This window comes from Caloenas nicobarica, chromosome 14 (assembly GCF_036013445.1).
Source record: "Caloenas nicobarica isolate bCalNic1 chromosome 14, bCalNic1.hap1, whole genome shotgun sequence".
Lineage (NCBI taxonomy): Eukaryota > Metazoa > Chordata > Aves > Columbiformes > Columbidae > Caloenas > Caloenas nicobarica.
The window spans coordinates 6,658,242-6,672,635 of NC_088258.1; the positions used below are offsets into that span (position 1 = coordinate 6,658,242).

Sequence of the window (14,394 nt, forward strand, 5' to 3'; positions counted from 1 at the left end):
GGTGCTTTTAGAAGTATATTATCTATTTCTATCTGTTATTTATTGTGCATACTATATTTATTGTGTTGAACATGTTATGCCTGATAGACTACTGCAGATTTCTTGGTATGTTATTGTCTAGATGCTGTTGCTACACCCATTTTTGAAATCTGGAGACAAACCAATTGGAGTCTGACGCTTATTTATCTTCTTAGAGCGAACCTTTTTGTCTGGTAGATATGTAGGACTCCTAAAGACAAGTTACACATAATCCTCCCTAGTTCATGGATTACTGACCTAATGCGCAATGACAGCCCTTTCAGAGCCACCGTCTTGCTCTGCTTTAATGTGCTGTCACACGTGTGCCAAAGTGCACAACCTCTGCACACCAAACCCACTGTGCCTTCCCCACAGAAACCCCCCAAAATAAGCTGTTCTGGTGCAAAGATCAAACTATACCTACTGCTGAGATAGCTCAGAAAGCTCCCCTTACCTGGAGAAGGATGCATGTCCCCCTGGGAGAGCAACTCCCTTTCCCTAAAAGCTCTCAAAAAATGATGCGGTTTCCAGAAGAAATTCAGGCCAGCCGCTAGCTCTGTCTTGTGGCAACACAGATGCACCCCAAAAGCAGAGGTTCACCCCTCGCTGGGCTGTACAGAGCTATTCTCAAGGCTGTGTTAGCCTCAAGAGCCACAAGCTCACGCCCTGGCTCCAGCTTCCCATCACGCCCGCTCACCCCTGCTCACATAGAAAAGAAATAGCAGAACAAGGCAATCACTCTTTTCCCTTCCCAAATATCCAGAAAATTAATACGAATCCACCACAGGTGGGTCTTGGAAAGTGAAAAAAAGCCATGGGGTAACACGGAAATTTTCCAAATTCATGGACAGTTGTATTATCTGAGATGTTCTGTTGTCTTTGTACGCAGTGTGTATGAAAGTCGTGGGAATTTGAAATGGGCTGTATAACAGAAAAAGACATATTTTTTTAGTGATAATACATCAACCTAAGAAGTGAATGAGACTATGTAACAACACTTTCTCTCATTCATAATTTTAATATGTCGAAATGCCTACATTTTACTCTATCTGGCCACAAGCTTTTAAAGTATATGTTTATAAATCCCTGAGACGAAAGACATAAAATGAAACAAACGACAGCTTTGAATTATAGTTTTGTTGAACATTGTCATAATAAATTCTCTCCTCGCCTAAAAGAGCGATGAGGGATTCCTTCTGTACCACACCATGTTTTCACAAGTCAAATACAGCCGCTTCTTCAATTTATGGCTTGCTGTGGGGCTGAAAGTCTCCACACATGCTACATGAACTCGGCTGAACATGATTCAAAACTACCTGCTTAAGAATACCATGTTTCTAGATAATTTAGGCTGGGACTTTCTGAGCTGTGCAAGGGCTTTTGCCACCGAAGTCAGAGGAACAGATGAATCTGAATTCTCTGGGCAGTATGTCAAGCCATAATCTTTTAGAGGTTCTGCTCTACAGCTCGTTTCTACAGCTGTAATTGCAAGAGGAAGGGATGCTGAAATGATAGTCAAAACAACGCTTTCCTAGGAAAGACTAGCCATTTTCAACACCACGGTCATTATCAGAGTTTTAATTTATATTAATCACCAATTCCCTGCTTTAGCTGGATTTGCTGTTGCTACAAAAGGGGATGACAATTTAAACAACTCCTTCTGAAAGACCTGGTTGGTGTGCACAGCTTTGCTTTGAACAAGATTTCCAGCGAAAAATGAATCCATTTAGACACAATGGCTACACATTTTGCCATATCTTTATTGCACTTGTACCACGTTGCAAACAATTCCACAAAAATGCTGCAAAAGTAAGCCTAGAGCTGCTGAAAGCAGCTTTTTACCCATATATGTATATATTTACACAAAACTATCAAAAGCAAAGTTGAAAAGTAGCCGCTCAGCTATGATAGTCTAAAAAGATAAGAGCTGCCACCTCCTTATGGACAAATAGTACAACTCGTCATTTTACATCACTTTGTAAAACCAACATTCAAGTATTCCTGTCAATGCACAATTAGTGAAATTCCCTTCCAGTAACCACTGTATTTATTATTATTATAATTATTAATTTTTTTTGCCTTTAAAAGTTCATAATGCCTTAACCCTTTAAATGCTGAGTAGCTGGGGGGAAAAAAAAGCATTCAATTTAAATAAGATACAGTGGATTAGAGCACTTCCAGGGTTAACACAAAAATAGTAAGTGGACTGTCACCACAAATAAAGTGTGAGTCACAAAACCATGTCAACCCTCTTAGTTAAATTTGGTAGGTAGGTCTGGGGTTTCATAGATATACCATATATAAATACAAAATATTAATTAAAGGCCTCCTTTCTATACAAAAAGGACAGGAGGTGTTTTGCTATCAGACTGTTGTCTGTCAATGATCTGAGTATTTTCTGAATCTTTTCATAATCTCTCTTTAGGAACTAATGAAAAGCATCACATTAGACTTATTTTTCTTAATGAACTAATCCTTTGCAGAGTCTATACTTTACCTACTTTGGGAACAATTATATCTCATTTCTGAATTCACTGAATTCACAAAGTGGCATACACAGTCTTTTGCAAGACTTATTTTATTTTTTTGTCTTTGAATCTTCTTTACTTGGCTGGTAAAAACGTAGTCTTGCGATTTCACTACCTCTCAGTCGTAACAGTGTTAACATCAGTGTTAAAGTCATTTTCGACCACATTGTCATAACCATCCTTTTCTATACAGTCACTAACAGCCTTGAGGACAATCCGCAGTCGCCTGTCCATCGCCTCCAAGTGAGGCTGGTAGAGAATGGGAGCTATTTTGTCTTTTAGTAAAGATTCCTTCATCAAGAGGCTGAGTTTGTATTCCTCCTTGGCTAACAACTGTAATCGCAGATAGGTAGACTTCCTCATTCTGAGAGAAAAAGGAGAAAAAAAATGCAAATCAGTATTTTAATCGCTATTGATTTTGACAGGGCTAAAAGGCTTATGGTCAGCATAGCGAGAACAGCATAAAAACCTTATTATGTGATCTGAAATGCTGCGAACCAGGTGCTGTCACAGTCCTAATGAGCAGCTGGCATTGTCACCTGGCCAGTGATCTTTGGGAGCCCTTAGAGGTGGAGAGGTTTTGCAGCACAGCTCTACTGTGCAGTCTTTGTGTTCCTCGGCTGGGTAAGGCACCAACTGTACCTGGTACAGCATTCAGGGGGTCACATCCACCCTGGCAGCGACACATGATGCACGTGGCATTGTGCTGAGTGCGGCTGGTGGCCACAGCAGCTCCTGCCAGCTCACCCTGCAGGGGTGCCCAGAGCCCCCGCGGACACGGGGCTCACCCTGTGTGCTACTCCTGCAAGACTCAAACTCTAAATATCACCCATCCTCTCTGAAAATACTGGTCATGGGCACCATGGAAAGCCATTGTGAAACACTTGAACAAGCTAGCAGAAGTTTTGCCACTGCCATGAAATGTGTATCTTCTCTCAATAAAGCTTCTCTCACAACAGCTCACAGCCACGCAGGGTCTCGATCTCAACAAAGCACCAGCGCTAGCTTGGGTCAGGCTCCCTGGGCAGGATCATAACATCTCCTTCTCTCCGTAGGATGCAAAGATTCATTTCAACATTTCAGTCCTATTAGTGGAAACAACTGTATAAAATGGAAAAAGATGAAACATACCTGCAGCACTGGTTTAAAGGCACCAATATGGAAAGTTCGTCATGGGAGTATTTTCCAAACCTATTTAAAGGAAAGACCAAGAACGTGACAAAGGCTGTTTTAAAGACTAACATTTTTCTTTTTTTTTTCCTCAGAAAAATTATTAAAGGTATTTACCCTCTTCCATTATCCAAGTGAATAATAAACGTTTCATTTCCAAACTTCTCAAAAGTCTCGTAGTGATGTCGATCCATGTTACCTTTGGAATAAAGAGAAAAAAGACCATTCTGACCCTGAATTGCTGCTGAGCCTGCAGTCCAGGACAACACAAAAGCCACGATTCAGAAGAAACCCAGCTCTCCCCAAACGCGATGGCTCTGCAAGGCGGACAATGCAACGAATGGATCTGCTGGGTGCCATCACCTCTATTGTGGAAACCTCAAAGTCCTGGAAGATGGACTGTTATGCCTCTGAAGCTTTTCAAGTTCTTTGCGGCTTTTATACTTCAGCTCTAGAAGACCCATCAGGAGACAAAACAAACCTTCCCGCCTTCCATGAACCCCTCCTGGGGTGTGCCAAGCAAATCCCTCTCAAGTATGATGGCATCTCAACTGCTTCGGGAGCCTTGTCTTCTGTGAGGTGGTCATGTCCTGAGCTAGCAGAGCTTCATCAGTGAAAATGAGCCCTGGGTCAGCACAGCCTGCAAAGCAGCCATGGGACGTGTGCCAGGTACGAGACTTAGCTCACAGGGGTAGAATGCATCCTCCAAGCAGAGATCTTAATCCATATTACTTTGCTAATTTTGTATTAACCTTTTTGAACTGAGACCAAACATTCTGTTTTTCCTCAATTAAGAATTTTGCCCAAATTTCTGGCTGCCTGGAAAGTCAAAAAGATATTACGGCTCTGACATACGGATCAGGTACAGCTCAACAGCTCTCTTTGGGCACTCATGGCAGGCAGACCTATCATCTGCTTTTTAAGGTCAATGTGCAGAATATTGGTGCCAGCCTATGAATTTTGTCTACATGGCGGGGTTCTTGAGCCACTTATAGATGCCACATATGGCTCCTGAGCTGTGATTTGGCCTCTCCTGCTGCAGACTACTGCAGAAATCTCAGTAGTGCCAATGGCAGAGGACACATCTGTGCTGGCATGTGTCTGAGGATCACGTATGCGTGGTGGCACCTTATAGGTATATCAGCTGCAGCAGAACAGGTTTCATATGAGAATAAGTTAGTGTAGACACTGAGTAGCTTTGGAATAGGTCACTATTACCTGCTTGTTAATAATTATTTTATTCTGATCAGGTTACACATCTATTAGGAAGTTCTTCCTCTTTACCAGAGCTTCCTTTGTGAAAAATCAATACCTCTCCCCGCTCTGAGAGTTTATAGGGCAAGCAGCACTGCATACTACTGCAGGTTGAAAACAGTGTGCCACTAATGAACAGTCCTTGCAAGTGTATGCAGGAGCCATACGTTACAATGGTAACACACTCACTAAAGCAAACTGTGAAGCCCTTAACTATTGTGAAGGAGACTGGCCTGACCTGCATTCATCATCACTCTGTATTTCTGAATGTCTTTTTTCTTTTAATCGGCACTGATGGGAATACAGAACCATGTAAATCTGCATTTTCTCATAATCATCTAGAACAGCACAGGAAGTAAATGCAGCTTCAACCACGCTTTAGCAAACTGCTGAGCTATGCAGAGCAGTGCATAAAGAAGTAGTTCTTATTCTAATTAAATGTTGCATTTAATGTTTGAAAGAGATGAAACATACCCATTAGGAAATCAAAAACTGTCATATCCATTATATCCAGAATTCTGGTCCCACTGTCATACGGGGGTGTTTGTTTAACCTCTTCACAATAATCTGGATCAACTTCCCATCTGGAAAAGACAATATTTTGATATTTTATGTGACATACAAAGCTTACTGAGTATTAAAAAAAAAAAAAAAGTTATTTTTCAAAGATCTAGTTGCATCACATTCAATTGAGGGCAGGGTCAGGTAGAAGGCAGCAAATTCTTCAGGCTGTTTCCATTAATGCAGGCAACTGATAAAGATTGTGACCGATAAAAAAGGAAGAAAATCACAAGATTGAAAACTATCTGGCTAATAGCTTCAAGATTTAGGAGATCAGCTGCACCATCAGTCATATGATGAAAACATCTGAGACTTGTTTAGGGCTGCTGATAGCTGTGAATCTTTCTCTCTCTGATAGGACTTAGGTCTTGTAGCAACTTGTGGTCCTATTACAGCCTGTCAAAGCCACTGGAGGTATCTGTCCCATGAGGGATCTATGCCGCTGAAGGTCCTTTTGGGTTCAGGGCCACAAGCTGGAGCTCCTTGCATGTGTAAGTACTCTGTCCCTTCTCAGGAGCTGGACCCACTGAAGAAATGTAGATGCTCTCCTAAGCCTCAATGCTTTAGATCAGGCAGGGGCAGTAAATGCAGCCCTGTTTTGTTTTCCTATCACCCTTTGCAGCTGCTGAACCCTTTGCTCACCACTACTCACTCTGCTTTCTTGCGCTTGTGGTAGGAACGTCTCCAAGGGTTTCTCCAGGTTTTCCTTTTAGCTAAAGACAAATCGGGTAGGAAAGCAGCCAGAGACCCTTCGATTTGATCTGGTTTTCCACACAGGGCGTGCTCTGTTGAGCAGTAGTAGGAGCACTCCCCATAGAAGCAGATATTGTTGGCTGGCAAATAGAGGAAAAGAGTTTTAAAACCTACCCTTAAATTAGTGTCCAAGAATTCATAAAAATCACTGATGTGTGTATGAGCAGAAATAAATCACAGTCCCAAAATCCTGTTACCACACATAGTTTTCTTCCACTGAAACCATTAGAAAGACATTCATTTCAGTGACTGGGATCATAGCCTATGTGAGCTCTCTGTGACTATTTCCAGTCTATTTATATTAAAAAAAACACCACAAATTTTATTATTATTTTTAATCTTTTCCCTTCTCCATACATTTTCCCAGACCGATACATCCTTTGGGATATATTTGTTACCCCAGGCTGGAATCCCAAATCCCATAGCTGAACAAGTGGCATGTGCCCAAAATTAAGTCACCTTTCAAAATCTTGGCTCATTTCTTTAAGAATAGACAACAGCATTTCATTCATTTACTTGCTGGTATGAGAAGAACTGGCAGTTTTACTAAGGAGAGTTATTTACCATGAAGACTCAGGTGGGGGTGTATGTGGAAGGTGGAAGTAGCACAGATGCAAGTCTGTCAGCACACGTTCCAAACACAAAATCCTTCCTCCACACATCACGTTACTCCAACAACCACAGAAAAAAAAAAACCAAACCAAACAAAAAACCTGAAAAAACCCACCCTGCAGTAGGTTTTGGAGTGTGTGTTACCTTAAAACCTCTCCAAAGCTCCCACCATGTACTTCTGTACCAACAAGAACACCCACCTCTTTACAAGAATCCCCTTCCCACATAATTCATGGGTGGTGGAAGAGAGCAGCTCATCCCCAAATTCCCACTAACACTGGACTACAAACAAGAATAGGAACACACTGCTGATCTTGTTGGTGCGCTACAACTCTTTTGACATTGCTTTATGCACATAAAATGTCATTAGAGGAAGACTGTGCCCTTTCCTTATGGTAATGTATGAAGCCAAAGAAGTCGCATTGCATCCTAATTCCACACGAGGCCTCTAAATTCAAATATTGCTTCTGAGCTACTCTCCCCTTGGGCAGGCTCAGTATAAATGAGGCAGGAAGGGCTGGTGAATAGAGGGAGGTGATTTTCTGTCTGCCACAGAAGACCCTGTGGCTTGGAAAGGTAAGCTGGTGGGGTTTCATCGCAGCGATGGCCTGCATGTCACCGTGACATCCCCCAAGTCCAGACCCAGCCTACGGCTGGCAAAGCAGCCGGTGGAGATGGGGCAGTGCTGGTGGGCAACGCAAGGGAGATGATGAGTCAAGAGGACAGGGAGCAATACCGGCCCCGGTGCTACGGAGATAACAGGAGACGGGGAGAAACAGAGCAAGGAGCTGCGACCGGAGAAGAAGGAGTAGGAGAACATGGAAAAGCAATCAAGTCTTGTCATGTTTTTGATTGTACTAATTAGCCGAACTATCTGGGCCCTACTACTAACCACGGAATCACACCAAATAATTGTACTATGAGGTTATGTGTTACTACTTGACAGTCTGTCTCAGCTCTTCATTTCCAAGCCTCTAGTGATGGCCTTCAGATTTCTCCATTAAGTTGTGATTACTTTACTCTGGAGACAGACTTTTTGAATCCCTCTGCTGTGACTGCTTCATAAGGGCCACCCATCTATCTGTGCTCAGGAACTGCTCCAACCCAAACTGTATATTTACATTCACAGCGTTGGCTCATACCAGTTAAATACATCCTGACATAGTCCAGAAATATTTACCCTGTGGTCAAAAACCTCATTGATGATTACTGAAAGAAAAGTACTTAAGGGAAGAGAAAATAAATAATAGAAATTAAGAAAGGAAGGAAGGGAACACTGGGCATGTATATACTTCTAATTTTGTAATTCAAAGTGTTTTGCCAGGCAGAATATCCTTTCTTAAAATAATTTCAAGAGCTTTTTCTTACCTGGAAGGCATACTTAGTCCCTTAACATTTTAATTAAACGAACAGTAGTTTGCGACTTCCCATGAGCTAAGAAATGATCACATCCTTGGCCAATAAGCCACTCAGCTTGGCTATTTCCCATGCTGAGAGTGAAGTTTTGAAAACCTTTTCACAAATTGCATGGGAAAAGAGCAATCACAGTTAGGGAAACTGAGGTTGGAAGGGACTCTGGAGGCCTCTAGTCCAAGCTACACCTTCAGGCAGCTTCTCCAGGTTAAAAATCCTGAAACCATCAGCTTCTCCTTGTACACCAGATGCACCAGCTCCAAGACCATCTCAGTGGCCCTTCTTCAGACTCACTCATTTCATTAGTCTAAAATCAAGTGTAAAGTCAACATCTAGACAAACCCAACCTAACGCAAGCCCTGGGCGTGCTGCCCTGCAGTCTGTAACCTCTCAGGCATTTCCTTTTCAAAAATGCCGTTGCATTACGGACTTGGCATAGCTTTTGCATGGCTAACACAGGTACCTCAACTTTGCTTTTGATCATCTTGGCAAAACCAGGAGGGCTTCACGCCTCTCTGTGAACCTTTCCCATAATTCAGGATGAAAGTGCAGAGTTGTCCAAGCAGCTGTGGGCAGCGCTGCCAGCTGCAGATGGCTTGCGAATGGGGAGATCGTACTGCGCTGTTAGGAAGGTTGGGATATTCCCAGTCAACAAAAACTGGGGAGAAACATCTGCGATTTATACCCTTAGAAGAAACTATTGCAGACAAAATATTTCAAAGGGTTCCAGGCTGCCAACAGAGATGATTTACAAGAAATCACATACAGATGCTTCTCGCTGCAGGTTAGCGCAGAAGAGTGAACAGACGCGAAGAGATCTCTTATTTCCCGGGCGCCTGCTGCCTCGGTGGGAAGGCAGAGCTCTCCCCGCGCTGCAGCGAGGGTTTGTGTTTCCACTGCACTGAAACTGCAGTGGGGCTCATGCTTCAATTCAGCTGTGTCAGCATCACCTGCTTGTCTGTGGAGGGAGGGAACACACATAGATTTATCTTGATCGCCTGAGACGATTTATCTTTGAGGGTTTCTATGACCTGACTTCCACCTGGCAGCGGGAAGCCAGTGCTCAGTTATCTGCCGTCGTAACGGTTTTGTAAAGAGCAAAAGGCCCAGCAATGCCCCTACCATGCTGTCGCAGCCTCTGCTGCTCACTATGTAAATCTGACCTTTCAAAAAAGGAATTAAACACAGCATTTTGCACAGTGGGAAGATAAATACTGTGTTTAACAGTTTGCTTCTGAATTTAACTTTGGGAACAATGAAACTCTTCTCCGTATTGTCAATGAAAGCAACTGGGACTAATCATTTAGCGGATCACACATTTGTATCCAGATAAATCTTCAGGAAAGCTCGGGGGCTCTGCTAGCGATGGCATTCGCTGCTGCAGGGACACAGCTAGGACGATGCCGCCTGCTCCACACCGGCTCTTCATCCCTGCTCCTGCCGGGCTCCTCCAGCTATTGATTTTCACACAAAGCCTCTCGGTGAGAAGCTACTTTCCATGGCAAAGCTTTTTCTGCCAGCTCTTGTTCTCTCTGTGGGCTCAGACATAATCTCCATGGCTCCTGCCCAGATTCTGGGGTAGTGGAAGCAAAAGGATGCTGTATCTCAAATTACTATTAAAAAAATTAACTGCTTTGATTGATACAGAGTAGACATCCTGATGTGTCTACCCTAGTTCCTATATACAGGTAGTGAGATGAGGCAGCCTGAATTATCCGGGGAAACATTTTTTAAGGTTTCTTAAAAACACAGGAAAAAAAGAAACCAAATACAGAAGAACACAGTTCTCATTTAAGACTTCGAGGTGCAGCAGCAAGCCGCTTTGAAACCTAAGTAGGTGACCCACATTCTGCACAGCAGGCTGGGCATGAATTTCCAGCTAGAGACACAAGTCCAGTGCTTCACCAGCAACTCCATGCTAAGAGCAGAGTATGGCCTTTCGAAGGCATAAATAAGAGGGAAAGGGGAGATAAGGTCTAATTGGAGTGTGGTCCTTCTCCCATTAAAATTTCCCAGCCCATGTGTTCCTCTTTCACATGATACGGGTGTTTCTGTACAGACCTCCATCCCTAAATACACCTGCAAAAGAAGCAACTGCCAGAATTTGTGCTCCTGCAGAGTGGGTAGAAACAGCAACAGCAGCAGTGCTGGCAAAACAGAGAGGGAAGGATGTTAATACATTCTGAAATGTTCAAATGCTGCAAATTTGCAACATGCAAGCTCTGTCTTCATTAAAAACCAAAACTGTTTCCTCAAAGCACTAGAGGCAAGAGAATCCTGAGCGGTGTTACAAATGTCTGATTTTTGCTATCTGAGGATGAATGGATACAATTCGTAATGAAATCCATGCAAAAACCATGGTCTGGTGATCGAAACTCCAACTAATTACAACAATTAAGAACCAGAGTGTCTGTGTACTCATCTGCACACTTTCTGTGCATCATCCTGAAAGCTGAACAACAATTCTTCTCAGGAAGAAAAGGAACAAGTAGAGATACCTCAAAGTAAGTTGCTTGGCAGAGCAATTCTTTTATCGAGATTTGCACGACTGTTAATAGAGGACATTTAGCAAGCCTATACAATTGGAGTACTGGAAAGAACCCTGAACATTTACTAAAGCAATGCATGAAAACATCTTTCACCTGCTCAAGATAATAGCTTATTCAGAATTGCTATTGTTTGCTGAGAGGGGAAAAAAGAATCCATAATCCCTTGGAATTGGTGAATATGAACAAAAACATAGTGCTTACTAGCTATGTAACATGGATTTCTTTAAGCTGCTGCCTCAATTACTTCCAAAACGAAGGCTGACATTATTAATATATCTCTTTTTTCCTAGCAAATTAACATCCATTTGTAAGAGGAGCAGGGCTACCGCAGTCTGCCCTACTGCAAAGGATGTAAAATTAATTTAAATAATTACTGACCTAATTCCATTTCTCATGTTTAGTCCAAACTGCCTGGAAGTGCACTTCTCTGCAATCTGCTTTCTCTCTGCACGCAGCCTAATGCATTGACGAACCTGTCTGCTCGCAGCTATTTTCACTTGCCTGCGGAAGAAGGGATGCCGCTCCACAGCATGATCTGAATCTACATCTGCCTGCAGCTTCCTGCCACTAAGAGGCCCTGATTTCCATGCCTGATGGGACAAGGGAGATGGCCCAGGTGTGGAAATGCATTGAGGTTTCTTCCAACACATCCCCACACTGGTCCAGCGGATACTACAGTGTATTCATGAGCATCATCAATATTTACTCTATGAGGGTTTCCCCTGCAAGCTGCAGGCTCCCAGCCTGAGGGGAGGAGATTTGTATAAAATCAATTACATTTAGTGCTTGTTTAATTTTAAGAGATGTATATGGGTGCATGGAGAGGTATACATTGCCAGCAGACACAATGTGTGCCCATGACCATTGTCGCTGAGCACTGCTGGGGATGGAGATGCAGAGACACAGCCACCTGAAAGGGACTCTCTGAGGGGCCTCAATAGCTTAATACAGGTGCACAGATGGCACGTATTGGTTCTTCCAAGTATCTGTATGTCGCACCACAATTTCTCACCTTTTTAGCCAGTTCTCCCTCAAAACCAATAGAACTTGCTGCTCCCATCTGCCAAAGGGACAAGTCAGCCTCTTCCAGTCTTCCCCAGGTCCCGCTCCATCCTCACCTCCCAGAGCATGCGGCTTATCCCACCACCCTCCTCTTTTCCCTTTTCTACCCTCCATCTGCTGCTTGAGCTGCCTGCCAGCTTTGTGAATTTGTTTCTAAATACTTAATTTAGGACCTTTGTTACTTTTTCATTACGCATTAATTAATGCTTGCCTTTTAAGGTTGGTATGAAATACAAGACAGAGGTTGGGCATATGTTAATGAGAATCCAACTAATTAAAGTGGGGACTGTAGGGAAGAGCTCTGACAAGTAACCAATGTGATTTAAGCAAAGGGTATTGATTTAAGAAATGTAAAATCGAAAGAAAAATTAATTGCTTAAGCATTTTATTCTCCAGAAAAGCCTGATTCATAGTCATCAAATATTTTAATTGAATTTATCTGAGGCCTCTAAATAAATTTGAATAAAGGATTATGCTTGGATCATCCCTTGGATGTCTGGAATTTCATAATGACAAGATAAAGATCTTCATTCAAACCAGCTGCTTTAACTCTGCATTGCCATGCTCTGGCTGCTGTAAGCTGCTCAGTACTTGAGTACAGTTTTGTAATTCTCAGAAATCACTCAAGTTCACTCTTAAGCCCTGATACATAACCTGGGAACACTAAAAAGCAAGCAAACCTACTAATCTGTGTATTACTTGCTAAAACAGAAATAAAATGGCTTATATTTCCAAAAAGCCAAAGTACTTTGTGCACACGAACAGTCACAAGATTTTTTGCCACCTTTTGTGTGTGATCGTTTGTCTACAAAACATCGAGCAAAAAAAACGTAGACAGAGAGAGAGAGAGGGAAGGGGAAAGACAGTGACTGAGGCACAAATGCAGAGCTGGAGCACGCAGAAATGTCTGCACATCAGGTTTGGTGAACACTGTCACCATGTACTGTCACCAGGTACTGTCACCACTGTCACCGTGACTGTACACGTAAAATTGGAGCGCTCATAATAACATGGGTAAGATGAAATCCCTTGTACTTATGTAATGTATTTTATAAGTGAAGTGACTGGCATGAATAACTGTCTGCTCAACTGTGTCCTACAGAGCTGAACATCAATACGAAGCTAAAAATAACAGCCGTAATAATGACTTTATTGGTGATCACACAAGTGTGATAAACATTTTAAGAGAGAAAGCTCTGCAATGACAATGCTCTGGTTTCTAGCTAACAGCAATAAATTAGTTACATTGGGAGAAACTGTAATTAAGTCTTTGGATCTTGACTTCAGGGACTGGGATAAACAGCTTCTGGCCAATCACACACAGAGCGAGGGATAGATCTCGGGAGAGTTCTGCTCCAGATTGTCTGTTACACAAGTCACAGCCCGAGTTCAGCAAAGCACATTTGCACGCAGCTGAAATAATATGCATTAAGCTCACTGGAACATAGCTACATGCTTTAAATCAAACGTTTTCCTATATGTTCTTTCTCTAAGAACATACTTAAGCATGGTTTTTTGTGCCTTTACTCAGAGCCTTAATTTCTGCATCTCAGCATCCCAGATGCTAAACAGAGATGACAGCACTTTCTCCCACCCTTTGCACACCTTTACCTATTCCAGTTGTATATTCTGCCGAGCAGGGCAGGGTTTTACTCTGTTTTTATAAAATTCACACCCTCTGGAGCTCCATCCTGGGCTGCGGCCACCAGATGTTGTGAAAGAGTGAAGAGTAATAGCAAGTGGTACCAGTTCCTGGGGTCAGCCCTCAAAGCAAGAACAAGGACTGGGAACAATTCAGGTCACTTCTACTCTGGCCTCTGCCCACCAGAGAACTGGAGCTGGAAGCTGGATACGTTACACATCTCTTTGATTGATTTTTTTCAAACTCCTGTTGTAATAAAAACTGAAGTACACGACTTTGAGAAAATTAGGTTTTGGTCCTCCAGTCAAAACGGAGAAATAAATGCATCTGACCAACAGAAGTGACAGATCACATTGCAGTAGAAAAAAAAAATCTAAACAACTAATGGGCTAAGGAATAAGGTTTTGGGTAAACTGAGAGCAACAGAAGAAATTGCTTTAGAAATTGCTCTATGTAAAACATTTGTTGAATACATTGCTTTTGTGAACATAAAAGCCTGTCTCTGCGGATAATTTGTCAAGGGGAAAAGGCACTCAATTCAAAACAATAAAGTCTTCTTTGTAGGCTATGTCTCCACATTTATTTTTATTCAAAGGTCTTGAAGACAGTTCTATTATAAATATCTGAGCAATTAAGCAATCTACACATCGTTCCCCTAAGTACGTGTTCGGCAGGATAGAAATAATATAGTGTTATTTCTAAGACTACCTGGTGAGATGAAAAATGTTCTCCACAGTTTCTTGTCACGAGTAACATCTCGTATTTCTCTCGTCATGTTAACCAGTCTACCTGCAACTGGTGGCACACGACGGAAATCCAGGATCCTGGAAGA

General features: G+C 42.4%; 1 protein-coding gene across 1 annotated transcript in view; it reads right to left on the reverse strand.

Annotated features, from left to right (window-relative positions):
- Positions 1-1,773: 1,773 nt before the first annotated feature.
- Positions 1,774-14,394, reverse strand: part of FAM20C (FAM20C golgi associated secretory pathway kinase) — a 60,080-nt gene continuing 47,459 nt past the window's right edge. Inside the window, exons 5-10 of the mRNA XM_065644593.1 lie at positions 14,271-14,386; positions 6,184-6,364; positions 5,445-5,554; positions 3,834-3,915; positions 3,678-3,737; positions 1,774-2,910 (exon numbers count right to left, since the gene is read on the reverse strand). Coding sequence (XP_065500665.1) covers positions 2,658-2,910; positions 3,678-3,737; positions 3,834-3,915; positions 5,445-5,554; positions 6,184-6,364; positions 14,271-14,386 — 802 coding nt within the window. The 3' untranslated portion in view covers positions 1,774-2,657. The remainder of the gene's footprint in view (positions 2,911-3,677; positions 3,738-3,833; positions 3,916-5,444; positions 5,555-6,183; positions 6,365-14,270; positions 14,387-14,394) is intronic.